Source organism: Lissotriton helveticus (assembly GCF_964261635.1).
Source record: "Lissotriton helveticus chromosome 1_1 unlocalized genomic scaffold, aLisHel1.1 SUPER_1_unloc_52, whole genome shotgun sequence".
Lineage (NCBI taxonomy): Eukaryota > Metazoa > Chordata > Amphibia > Caudata > Salamandridae > Lissotriton > Lissotriton helveticus.
In genome coordinates, this window is record NW_027611695.1 from 1590337 (window position 1) to 1604008 (window position 13672).

The window sequence follows — 13672 nt, forward strand, 5'->3', positions numbered from 1 at the left end:
TCAACATATATTGTGTTAAGTTACTGTGTGCTATTAAGTTTTCTGTATGTACTTTTGCCTCTAGCCTCATAAAGAGACTAGAGAGATGTGTTTAGAATAAATACATATATTTTATATATATTCCTTTTGTGGTTCTCCTTTCATTTGGTCATTCACGAGATTATAGACTGGTAAAACAAGCTGCTTCACATTCCTCCAATACATAGCCTGAAGGCTGCTCCATAGTTACCACAAGGATAGCTTTCAATAAAGGTTGCATGTAACCTATCATCAATAAGGGTTGTTTGGACTGGTGCAAGGTGCCCACTAAAATAGTGGACAGCATATGCCAGGCCAACTTCTCACACATTAATTCAAGTCTTGCTAAAGCAGGCACGACAAAGTGCACAGCATTGGCGCCCTTCTTCTTTGTATTTGCAGCAGCGTGCCATGAGCCCTTCCACTTTAATAACGCCTGTCGCTTATTTGAAATGCAGCCCACACAGCACTCGTGGGACGCCGCTTGTTTGTATTTGCAGCGCAATGCAGGATTTCACTTTGGGAGCGGCTGCCGCCCCACACAGCATGCGTGTCCTGCAAGTGCTGTGTGGGTCGGGGGCTGTTCTTGCAGTGGGAGCGTGCAGGGCCCGCTGCAAATGCAAACAAGCAGGCACCATTGCCCAATTAATGGATAACTTATCCCATGGCTTCATCAGGACCTTAAGTATTACTACTGCTCTCCGTCAGTACCTCTGGCGGTTCCAAAAGCCGTCTGGGGCTTTTGGAACCGCCAGAGGTACCGATGGAGAGAGCGGTGCCTCCTATGTCCGGATCAGTGGCCAGGTGAGGAGAGGTCTTATCCTCTCAAAAGACGGGAAATCGTCATTTACAGAGAAACTGTTATCCTTATTTGCAGGTAAAGAGGTTGTATCAGTTCCAACTCTTTACACACATTATATATTGTGTATTTATAACACTCACTTGCAGTAGCAATACTTAATGTCCTGACGAAGTCATAGGACAAGTTATCTATTAATTACTGAAACATGTTGACCCTTCACATCTAGACAGTTACTTGTTTAAGACTGTCGTTTTGCACTGTTTTTATGTCTTGATCTCTGAGAAGCACGAATAAATAATTTTGCTTCCCATTGGTAATTTTAACTCACATCACATACACACTACTGCACTGCATTCACGATTCCCACATAATCGAGTACTCGCATCTAGAGGTCCAAATACAGCGTGTTTTATCGAAATAGGTCAAAACATCTACGAGCTCCCCTTTCCTGAAGCAAGGGTTGCAGCCCGTAGTGCCACTCGTGTGGCATTAGGAGGAGACCCAGATGATGAGGCATGTCACCACTAGTGAGTTATGGGAATCCGTCCTTTTAATAGAATTTTCCTTCACTGAGTTGTAGAAACCAGATTAGTCCTGTTGCCAGTTTCTTACATTTATCTTGCTTATCAGACCCATGGATATTTGTGTTGTTTAGACAACAGCCCTAGGCCAGACAATGGACGAGGCATGGTCTCTGAAAGGGGGGCGAACAATAGAGCACAGGGTCTGCATATGATTTTAAACCAGCCGAGACTGATTATTAATAACAACAACAAAAACACCCACCCTGCAAACAGCCTCCTCTAACAGGCACCCTCCATTCATTTGATAATTAAAACAACACATAATGCACATGTGTTTAGGTGTTTCCCTTTCTTTCTTTCATAATAATACTGAATGGGATTTCTTTTCAATTGGACTTGGGAGTGCAGTGTATTTGTCTCTTGGCTTGGGAGTCAAGGTAAATAAATAATGTAATTCATTCAACGGCTTGTGTTTTGCTTCAGTTGAGTAATCAACAGATTGTGCGTTTCCGATACCCCAAAACAAAGTATATTTATCACATAAATGTTATACCCTCTTATATTAGGGCACAAAATACAAGTTCCCGAATAAAAAAGGCAGGATTTCGTTTTGTTTGGAAGCTACGTTATGAAATCAACAGGTCTGTTTTATTTAGCTGTCAGATGCGTTCTCCCAGTACTTCATTATCCGTGGACATGACCATACTGTATAGAAGAACATAGCCCATGCCAAAGCATGTTTTTGCCACATGTTTGTCTTTCCCGGGTCAGTCATGTGTATCATTTTGAATGTGCCATTAATGCAGTGAAATCATAACATGTTTGAGGGCAGTGTCCCACTTGTATCTGTGAACTACAACTATAGTCCCTTCCTCATTTCCCCCTCACCATCAAAATAATTTTTGGCATGTCATCTTGTAGTGTTCTTTAGTATCTTGTGACCGATCCGCTCGACATAGGCAGATCCAGCATGTCTGTGAGGGTGCTTGTGAACCAGGCGTCCCTCAATACTTGTGGTTTTTCCTGCCTGTGACTGGAAGTATTTAACCTGTTGAATTGTGAGATTTGCAGTCCAAACTCTGTAGTTTTTCCCTCTCATTCCCCGCGACTATTGGTTTTTCCCTCCAAATGTCTCCTTTGCTCTGTGCTAAGACGTGTATGTGAAGCAGTGCACCCCCGTGACCATTTTGTGATAACAAGTAAGTGAAACCAGCCCCCCTTCTCCCTGAGACAGCAGTAATCTGCCGTAAAATGTTTAAACTGTGTTTAATAGGGACTGTGCACTTCGTTTTTTGGCCAGGAGAGGGAGTAAAGTTTTATACAAATAGTGTTGTTAGAGGACACGTTTGTTAGGGCCTTACCTGCAGAAGTCCAAAGTGTGGATTGAGCCTGTCTGTCTCCTAGGAGATTTCTGAATAGAGGAGCAGCTTCTCACTCCCTGGCCAGCAAACCGTGTCTGAGGTATCTGGGACCTTATATAGTCTGATATTGTTTGGTACATTGGACACTGAATGGTGGTTGTATCTGGTGTTTCTATTGGATTAGGGTTAGTGTCTTCATTGGTTGGGTATTTGAGGGCTCTGATTGGTTTCTGGGTCTGTGATTCAATCAATGTAGGGTTGGGGCTAGGGTTAGGATTTCTATTGGAAGTAGGGACTAGGGCTTCCTGTGTTATTGTTTGTTGGGACTAGGGTGGGACTAGGGCTAGGGTTAGGCCTTTAATTGGAAGTAGCGATTAGAGCTTCTGGTGTGATTGGTTCCTGGACTAGGTGTGGGACTAAGAGTAGGGTTAGGCTTTCTATTGAAAATGGGAACTAGGGCTTCCTGTCCCATTTGTTGCTTGGACTAGGGTTGAGACTACTGGTAGGGCTAGGGCCTCTATTGGACGTAGAGATCAGGGTTTTCTAAACTGATTGGGTGCTTGGACTAGGGTCATGATTGGCTGTAAGGTCCTGGTTCCAATTGGTTCTAGAGTTTAGGGTTAGTGTTGTGATTAGATAGTGTTTGGGCTAGGGTTCCCAATGGCTGAAGGGGTCACCTGACTACTAGGGCTATAAACAGCCACGGTTTAGGGCATCTCCGCTTGGGAGTCAGAGCTAAGGGTGGAGAGGACATGGGTGAGTGCCTGTTTAAACCTGTTAGAGACTGGACGGGACCAGTGCCAGGAATGCTGGCCATTCATTAATACCCACCCTACGTATTTGTCACTCTGTATATATACATTTATTTTCACTATAGATATGTGCCTATCTTTGTGTATTGCTTTGTATAAACATGTACAATACTTATGTTAAAAAACAACAAAAAAGACAAAAATCATCTTTGGTCTACATGTACTTGCTTCCATTCTGCATCTATGTACCTCCATGTACTTGGATCTATATGTCTGTTACTTTTCTCCTTAAAAAGCATATCCAATGCACTACCCTATTTCTCAACGTGTACCTCTATCAATATCTTTAATCTGCATATACTTACCTCCTTTATGCGTCTATATACTTTCAATGTACTTATGTATCTATATATTTATCACTTTCTTCTAATTTAGCATATCCAATGCACTACCCTATTTCTCACCCTATACCTCTCTCAATATATCTTCTAGCCCAACTTTCTGACTCATTTCAAACTTCTTTCTACTACTCTTTCCAATTCACTACCCTATGTCTCACCCTATACATCTATCAATATATCCTCTACACCCACTCTCTTTTATCCCAAACCCCATACCACTACTATGTTTCACAAAATAATCCTCTCTCCTACTCTATCCCACCTTGTATCAACAGACATCTCTTTTACTATACCGATCCCCCAAAAGAAACCTTTCTAAACTCTCCCCTCTGACTCTTCCCCTCCAAAAACACTTTTTACTCATCCAAAAGCCTCCTCCTACTGCTATGACCTAAAAAAAAGAAATCCTTCACTCTTCTATCCCTCCACTATCCTTTTCAATCACAATAACTGTGAGAAGTTGGCCTGATAGGTGATGTTTCCAATTCTGGAACCACCTGTTATCAGACCAAACAATCCCTTATGGTGTCTGGTTGTAAGTCAACCTTATTAGACAAGCTATCCTAGGGGTAGCATGGACTAAGCAGCCTAAAGGCTTAACTTAAGAGGTCGTGTTAAGCGAGCTGTTTTACCACATACAATCCTGTAGTACCAAATGAAAGGACACCACACAAGTATATATTATAAAAATATATGTATTTATTACTAAAAACAATCCCCAGTATTCTTTATGAATAAAGGGGCACAAGCGTTAAATCAAAAGCACTGTTTAAACATACAAAGTTGCACAATTATGGATGAGGGCAGGGGGCCACTCAAACCATATACTAAACAAGTGGTATAAGAGATGCCACTCGAGCAGTGGTTAGGCCTAGGGCCTAGGGAATCGCTGGGAGCAGTCAGGACAAGCAATGCTGAAGTCGGGAATGGCCCTCGGGATTCGGGAGATGTGCGGAAAGTGCACGCATGCACCAATGTTAACCAATGGTGCGTAAAAGTTGTAAAGTTAAAGTTTAAGGACACTTCCGCTGAACCTAGAGGAACAAAACTTAACACACAGACCCTAGGGATGTGCACCAGTGTGGGAACACCGGCGGAGCAAAGTTACCTCACCCACAGGAAGTGGGTGCACAGGGTCGAAGAGGCGTCGGGTTTTGACACGCAGGCTCTTGGTGCTTGAAGCTGAAAGGGCTGCAGGCGGGTTAAAGATGAAGTGTCCGGTGGAGTCCAAGGGTGGACTCAAGTCGAAGGGTACCTGAAAGCAGAGGGGACAGAGTCTGGGTCACTCAGCAGTGACCAGGGTGGAACCAGGACGGAACCAGGCAATGTCGGGCGCAATCAGGTGGTCGTCGAGGAGCTTCTCTCCGCTGTCACGTGGGCTCTGGGGCATCTGCGACATCCAGGAGCAGGTCACGATCTGTCCCACGCAGGCTCTCATCGTCGGCGCTGTCGGCTTCAAGTTTGGAGCAAACAACACTTGGCAAGAGCAATCCACGCGGAACCGGGAGATTGCTTCTCACTCGAACCAGGAAGGTCAGAGTGGGGGCTCCTTTTCAGGGGAGCTGGTGTGGATCTGGAGCAACCAGATTCACGAGTCTTCTTCGTAGTTTCGTCGGCACAGGGACCACTAGCCGGCTGGCAAGGGACCGGGCCAACGCGTTGAGCCAAATGGAGCAGAAGGGCCCCACGCAGCACTCGTCGAGTGTGGAGGGCTGAACTTCGGCTCAAGAGTAGCTCAGGGTGGGGGCTTCTCAAACCCCGGTGCACAGCTTCGAGGGTCACTCGTGGGCTGCACGGTCAGCGTCTCGTGGTCAATTCAAGATGGCGTGCCCCACGCTTCCGGTCGCCTCCACGGGTCTCAGCTCTGCAGGGACTGTGGATCGGGCTGTTGGAAGGCAGGCAAGCTTGATCTCGTCGATCTCAGTCGCTCGAGTTCCGGCGGGAACTGCAACTAAGTAGACGTCGAGGGCTGGATGGTGCCTGCTGCTGCAGGGTGGTCACTCCTTGACCACAAGGGAGATTCTTCGGGCTTCCACGTTGAGATGGAGGTCCAAGGGTCCAGAGTTTCGTTTCTAATGTTTCTTCCAGGAAATCTGATGTGCATTGGCACTGCTCCCACTCTTATTCGAATCTGGGGGGCGTGATTACCTGCTAGGTCCCCCCTATGGGTGGGACCCAGGAAGTGGGTGGATACACCCCCTTCCTTTGATCCAGGCCGCCCTGGCACGAGGGCTGGAGTGCCCCAGAACCGGTTTGGCCGGATTATGCAAGAGGCAGCCTTTTGCGCCCCAAGCAGTGTCTGGTTTCTTTCAAACCTCCCTGCTACAATCCACTATCTCTTGTCTGGAGGGCGGTGACACCCTCCTGTGACAGGAAACCCTTTGTCCAGGACCCATTTGGCCGAGTTTCGGTCAGCTGCAGGGGTCCAGACATTTGTCTGTGGCAGAGGCATCCATTTTGTGGATCTAAGGTCTTTGGAGAAATTAACCGCATTTAAGTAAAGCAACATGTCCTACCCTTCTAGAGGGGTGGAATGCTATCCCCGTCACCAGAACTGGCGAGGGGATAGTATTCCAAATCGTATGACACCTTACACGACATGTTTTGATAAAGCCAAACCAAAGTTGCTATTTAACCGCGAGGATTATAAGGCACTTAAGAGTATATGGTATGGCATTATCCTGAAACAGCTTAGGGAGTTGTTCCTGACAGCTGCAGACAGGCTCAGCTCATGCTAGAGCTCCATCTCACATAAAACCACGCACTCTGCCTCCAGGATTGATGAGGCCTTCCATAGGAGTGGCTCACAGGTTTACATGTGTCCAGATATAGGTTTAGATATAGGTATACTATATCTAAGCAAGGGGTGATTACACCACCTTACCCCAGCTGAGTGATCAGCCAGTTGTGTCAATTTAAGAACCAGCCAGGGGTGGCAAAAGATATGCTGCAGCCCCTGGTAGGCCTTGGTGGCCCCTATGCCCTGGGCACCTATAGTGCATTATACAGGGGCTGACAAGGAGTCCATTTCCAATTGTGGTATGTACCTAGGGTACATGGAATCCATTTTACAGAGAGAGCAGATGGCCTGGGGCCCTGATTAGCAGGGAACCAGGTCAACTAAGTAAAAAAAAACAGCTAAACACAGGCAAAAAATCTGGGGTAACCATAGTCAGGTAGCCACCTTCCTACAATAACAGACTAACATGTTCACTACTCTAATTCCATATTCCACCATATTAATTCACCACTAATCCTTTATGGGTTCCAGAGTAGCGTGCTACTCGCCATCAAAGCGTTTCAACACCTCATCAGGCTTACAAGCGCTATATAAATGCAAACCTTTTTTCCTTTTTACCTCTCCCCAACCCTTCTCAATCCAAATAACTGACTAACATATCCACCATTCAAATTACTTCATATTTCACTACACTAATTTTCAACACTAATCCTTTATGGGTTCCTGAGTAGCCTGCTACTCGCCAGAAAAGCGCTTTAACACCCCATCAGGGGTAACAGGCACTATATGAATGCAGCCCTTTCTTTCCCTTCTATCCCTCCGCTATCCTTCACACTCCAAATAACTGACTAATATCCACCACTCACATTACTTTCATGTTTCACCATACTAATTCACCACTAATCCTATATGGGTTTCCGGAATAGCATGCTACCCCCCAAAAAAAGCGCTTCAACACCCCCATCAGGGGTTAGAAGCGCTATATAAATACAAACCTTCTTTCCTCTTCTATCCTTCTGCTATCCTTCCGAATAGAAATAACTGACTAACATATCCACCACTTAAAAGTTACTTGCATGTTTTACTATACTAATTCAACACTAATCCTCAATAGGTCCCGGAGTAGCTTGCTACTCGCAGAAAAAGCGTTTCGACGCCTCGTCAGGGGTAGTAAGCGCTATACAAATGCAATTACAATACAATACAATACAAAATTGTGATTTTATTGCAGATGCTGATGAGCAATGGGGGATCTTAAAGTTAGAACTGCCACCAATTAAAAAATGGTCTGACGTGGCAATCCAAATCAATGCCACTTATCTAGAGAAGGGACCACGGGCGGCGAATGTCAGATACACATCCGATAGGCATGGAGCAAATACTTTCAACAATGGCAATTGTGCTAGTCGCATAGACTACTTATTAATCAATCTGCGACTGTGGCATCCCTTAAGGGATATGGTAGTAAGAGAGCGCCCAGAGAGTGACCACAACCCCCTGTGTGCAACTCTTGATTTGTTACCACAACGGGAACACACGCGATCAGAGAGTAATTTTCTCACCAGGGATGCGGTTCCATCAAACGACATGAGACGCCTAAAATGGGCTAATATACTCAAGCACCGCGAACCTTTAGCTTCAATATCCCTAGACGTTGAAGGGCGATTTCAGAGTTGGAAGTATGCATGCTAAACTCAGCGGCTCTTGACCCGGTGATCGGTACCCATGTTAGCATTTTTGCGAAGCTACGCACTTATTTCATTAGATGCCATAAGGCCAAGGGAGTCTATCCTAGGAAAAGCCCACAATGGTTCAATATGGAATGTAAAGAGGTGCGTAGACAACTAGGAGCTGCAATTAAAGAGTGAAATCCCAGTGCTGTACGGCAACTAAGGTATAAATACCGAAGAGCACAAGTTAAGGCAAAAAAATCCTGGGATGAGAATAGATGGCAGGAACTCAAATTAGCATGCGTAAACAAAAATCCCAAACAGTTTTGGAACATAGCTAAGTGGGACAGGGGTGGTCTGCCAACCCAGCCGCAAAACCACGTTTCACAGGATCATTGGGTCACTCACTTTAAGCCTCAAAATGAACGTAGCTCAGGGGAAGGGACGGAAGAGAAGCCCCCGTGCCGATACTACACAGGCACAGTTTTTGAAGATGCTGAAGTTAGTCTGGCCCTAGGGGCAGTAACAGGAGGTAAAGCACCGGGCCCAGATGGCATTCTGCCGGACATATTTCTGTATGAAAAATCTAAATGGTGCCACTACAACGCAATGGTGGCTAACGCAATTGCGCAGGGTGCCCCAGTTACTGATTCGTGGAAAGGGGCGGAGATTATCCCCGTTTTTAAAAAGGGGTTAAATCCCTGTCAGGCAACTACGGGCTTATCAGCCTGATAGACTCACTCCAAAAGATAATTCTGCATCTAGTTTTGAACAAACTGCAGGATTGGGTGGGAAAGACAGATAGCTTATCTCCTCTACAGGCAGGCTTTAGGGCGTGTACTAGTACCATTGATCAGGTATTTCGTTTTATTATGCTCTACTGGAAGACTGTGATCTTGAACAAGGGTAGCCTTTATGCTGCCTTTTTGGATCTTAAATCGGCTGCATACTGAGGTGCAACAGAGGGAAAGAACAAGAAGGTTGGGCTTGGATGTGTCCCAGAGTAATTACCAGTGGCAGAGATGAACTCAAATGTTCCACCCATCATTTTCCGTATTCATAAATATACCAGGTGTGCCCAGATGTGGGTCCCGTGCTCGCTGCAATGCTGGAATCAAGCCGCACCCTACAGTCAGGACCCAGATGTGGGTCCCGTGCTCGCTGCAATGCTGGAATGAAGCCACACCCTACAGTCAGGACCCAGATGTGGGTCCCGTGCTCGCTGCAATGCTGGAATCAAGCCGCACCCTACAGTCAGGACCCAGATGTGGGTCCCGTGCTCGCTGCAATGCTGGAATGAAGCCGCACCCTACAGTCAGGACCCAGATGTGGGTCCCGTGCTCGCTGCAATGCTGGAATCAAGCCGCACCCTACAGTCAGGACCCAGATGTGGGTCCCGTGCTCGCTGCAATGCTGGAATCAAGCCGCACCCTACAGTCAGGACCCAGATGTGGGTTCAGTGCTCGCTGCACCACTGGAATGAAGCCGCACCCTACAGTCAGGACCCAGATGTGGGTTCAGTGCTCGCTGCACCGCTGGAATCAAGCCGCACCCTACAGTCAGGACCCAGATGTGGGTTCAGTGCTCGCTGCACCACTGGAATGAAGCCGCACCCTACAGTCAGGACCCAGATGTGGGTTCAGTGCTCGCTGCACCGCTGGAATCAAGCCGCATCCTACAGTCAGGACCCAGATGTGGGTTCAGTGCTCGCTGCACCACTGGAATGAAGCCGCACCCTACAGTCAGGACCCAGATGTGGGTTCAGTGCTCGCTGCACCGCTGGAATCAAGCCGCACCCTACAGTCAGGACCCAGATAGGCGGAAACCGGTCTTGGGTTGGTTGAGTTCCGGTTCAGAAAAGATCTGCATTGGCTCTTCAGGCTGGACTGCTTCTATTGGAAGGAGTCTAAAGCTGATTTGCATATGGTGCTTCCTGTTTGAGGTGGCATTGTGTGCCAAAAACCAGTTGATCTCCCTCACCTGCTTGGCCTGGGGAGGACCTGGACGTGAGCCAGAGTCTAGTGAGGATGAGGATGTGATAAGTGCCTGGTGAGGACCAGGGCGTGAGTCAGGGGCTTGTGAAGCTCAGGATATTTGCCAGGGCATTGTGAGGACCAGAACCTGAGTTGGGCCTTGTGAGGACCAGGACGTGAGCCAGGGCCTTGTGTGGACCAGAACCTGAGCTGGGCCTTGTGAGGACCAGGACGTGAGCTGGGCCTTGTGTGGACCAGGACGTGAGCCGGGGGCCTTGTGAAGACCAGGACGTGAGCCAGGGCCTTGTGTGGACCAGAACGTGAGCCAGGGCCTGGTGAGGACCAGGAAGTGAGCCTGGGTCTAGTGAGGACCAGGACGTGAGCCAGGGCCTTGTGAGGACCAGGACATGAGCCGGGGGCCTTGTGAAGACCAGGACGTGAGCTGGGCCTTGTGAGGACCAGGACGTGAGCCGGGGGCCTTGTGAAGACCAGGACGTGAGCTGGGGCCTTGTGAAGACCAGGACGTGAGCCAGGGCCATGTGAGGCCCAGGACGTGAGCCAGGGCCTGGTGAGGACCAGGAAGTGAGCCTGGGTCTAGTGAGGACCAGGACGTGAGCCAGGGACTAGTGAGGACCAGGTCGTGAGCCAGGGCCTTGTGGGGACCAGGACGTGAGCCAGGGCCTGGTGAGGACCAGGATGTGAGCCTGGGTCTAGTGAGGACCAGGACGTGAGCCAGGGCCTAGTGAGGACCAGGTCGTGAGTCAGGGTCTTGTGAGGACCAGGACGTGAATCTGGGCCTTGTGAGGACCAGGACGTGAGCCGGGCCCTGGTGGGGACCAGGATGTGAGCCAGGGCCTTGTCTGGACCTAGACATGAGCCGGGGCCTTGTGAGGACCTAGGCGTTAGCTGGGGTCTTGTGAGGACCAGGACATGAGCCAGGGCCTTGTGAGGACCAGGATGTTAGCCAGGGCCTTGTGAGGACCAGGACGTGAGCCGGAACCTGGTGGACCAGGACGTGAGCTGGAGCCTTGCGAGGACCAGGACGTGAGCCAGGGCCTTGTGAGGACCAGGACGTGAGCCGGGGTCTGGTGGACCAGGTCGTGAGCCGGGCCTGGTGGACCAGGATATGACTGGGGCCTGGTGGACCAGGGCCTTGTGAGGACCAGGATTTATTTATTATTTATTAATAATATTTAATAAAGCGCGAACAATTGCCCGTGGGCGTCTTGGCGCTATTACTACTGCAAACTACTCCACTGCTGGGCTTCTGGCAATTACTTATTAAACAACCACGTTTTCAGTTTTTTTCGAAATGACATAAGAGAGGGGCTGGTCCTGATGAACTGGGGGAGTGTATTCTATAGTTTTGGGGCCGCAACCAAAAAGCGTCAATCTCCCCAAGTGACCGACTTGGTACGTGGCACCACCAGTTCGTTAAGAGTGGAGGAGCGAAGTGGTCTTGAGGGGCAGTATGGTATTAACTGATCTCTCAGAAACTGAGGTGCTTGTTGGTGCAGTGATTTGTAGACTATGCATAGTGTCTTGAATTTAATACGGTTTCCAATGTGGGCCAGTGATAACTTCTGATTGTATCGGCTATGGGTTTATACCTGGGGGTTCCCGAGAGAAGTCTGGCCGCCGCATTCTGTACAGTCTTCATTTTCTTAATGACCCTAATCTGGGCATTGGCGAATAAGCCATTGCAGTAATCTAACGAAGATAAGACTAAGAAACTTACCAAAGTTTTTGCAGCAGTCTGATTGGCACGGGCAACAAAATTAAGGTCGTTATCAAAGACAACCCCCAGGTTCCTTACCTTGGAAGCTGGTTTCGGCAAAGTTCCAAAAGACGATGGCCACCAGACGGGGGACCAACTAGGAGATAGATGTCCAAAGGTTACCACCTCCGTTTTTTCGGAGTTAAGTTTTAAACAGTTTACGGACATCCACTGTCCAATTGCCAACATGCCTGTTTTGAAACCCTCGGCCACTTTTTCTCCATCATTTTTGATAGCCAGAACCAGCTGTGTGTCGTCTGCGTATGAGGTAAGGTCCATTCCGTGTACTTTGATGGTTTTAGCTAGGTCCGACACAGAGATGTTAAATAGTGTCGGACTGAGGGATGAACCTTGAGGTACCCCACATGGCAGGGACAAATTAGCCGATTGGTACGGTCCCAGTGTCACCGCCTGAGATCTATCGATCAGAAAAGAGGCCAGTAGGTTCTTGGCTGTCCCTTAAATACCCATTTTTTTCGACACGGTCGACCAAGATCTGATGGTCAACCGTGTCGAAAGCTGCAGAGAGGTCCAGTAACACCAGTAGTGCTGAGCCTCCTTGGTCTCGGATGACTCTAACGTCATCGGCAGCCTTAATCAGAGCGGTTTCTGTTCCATGGAACTTGCGGACCCCAAATTGGGTCTCGTCAAGTTGGTGATATTCCTCAATAAAAGCTGCTAACTGGGTATTCATTGCCTTTTCTGCAACCTTTGCCAGAAATGGAAGATTGGCATATTGTCAGGAATCTAAACCCAAGAGTGGCAGTAATCTCTCATATGGCATGTCAGAGAATGAGACGACATGCCAACAGAAACACGTGGACAAAAAGAATTCAAAAATGGAACTCCAGAAAGGCCGCCAGGTCTATGCCGGGGTTTGCGGTCTAGTTTTCCAGCTGACGTCATTCAGCGGAGTTCTGGTGAAGCGCGCGATGATGAAGCTCTGCGCACTTCACCTGACGACGAACCCTGTTAGGAGCGCCCTTTGAATCTCTCATAGGAATTAACGTTTTATGGCCAGTAGTTTGAGTTTATTCAAGTTCTTTATCCTTCTGGATAGTGAACGAGTCCGGAGAGTTTCCTTGAACGAGTTTGAGTATTTACCGCTCGTTATTTCCTGTCACGCTGTAGCCGGTGTGACAGCGTGGGTTAGAGAACCCGTTTCTCGCTTTCCTAGTAAACGCATTAGTGTGCGTAGTCAAGTACCCTAGTTACTCTTCCCCTGTACCCTTTCAGGATTCCTTGCCAACCATTCTTAGTCCCCGTATTCAGGAATTGAGCGCCATCGTCTGTGGGAAGAGTCGGTGAGGAACCGGAGTTCGTTTCAGAATCTGCCTACGGAGCCCTGCTGAGTGAAGAAAGACGATAAGTGGCAAAAAACAAATAATACTCAGATTAATGAACTGCAATGTACTGAGTTTAAATGATACTTACCTTTGGGACACTCCAGAGCAAATATTTGTGAATGTATTATTTAAACGGAGAGTGAGAATTTGAAAGCAGCATTCAGATAGCAAATGATAAAGAATTGCTAAAAATAACAGATGACACCAAAAGAAGCACAGCAAAAGAGATCAGTCTGAAAACAAGACTAGTTGGAAATAGAATTAAGAAATAATAAGAAGAAAGAGGAGAGCAGGACAATAATAAGTAA

The 13672-nt window shown here is 47.7% G+C and overlaps 1 protein-coding gene across 1 annotated transcript in view; it reads right to left on the minus strand.

Annotated features, from left to right (window-relative positions):
• The window catches only part of LOC144806192 (uncharacterized), a 213157-nt gene extending 200860 nt beyond the window's left edge, over positions 1-12297 (minus strand). The window contains 1 exon segment of the mRNA XM_078672606.1: positions 11980-12297. Coding sequence (XP_078528732.1) covers positions 11980-12297 — 318 coding nt within the window.
• Between the last annotated feature and the right edge of the window lie 1375 nt (positions 12298-13672).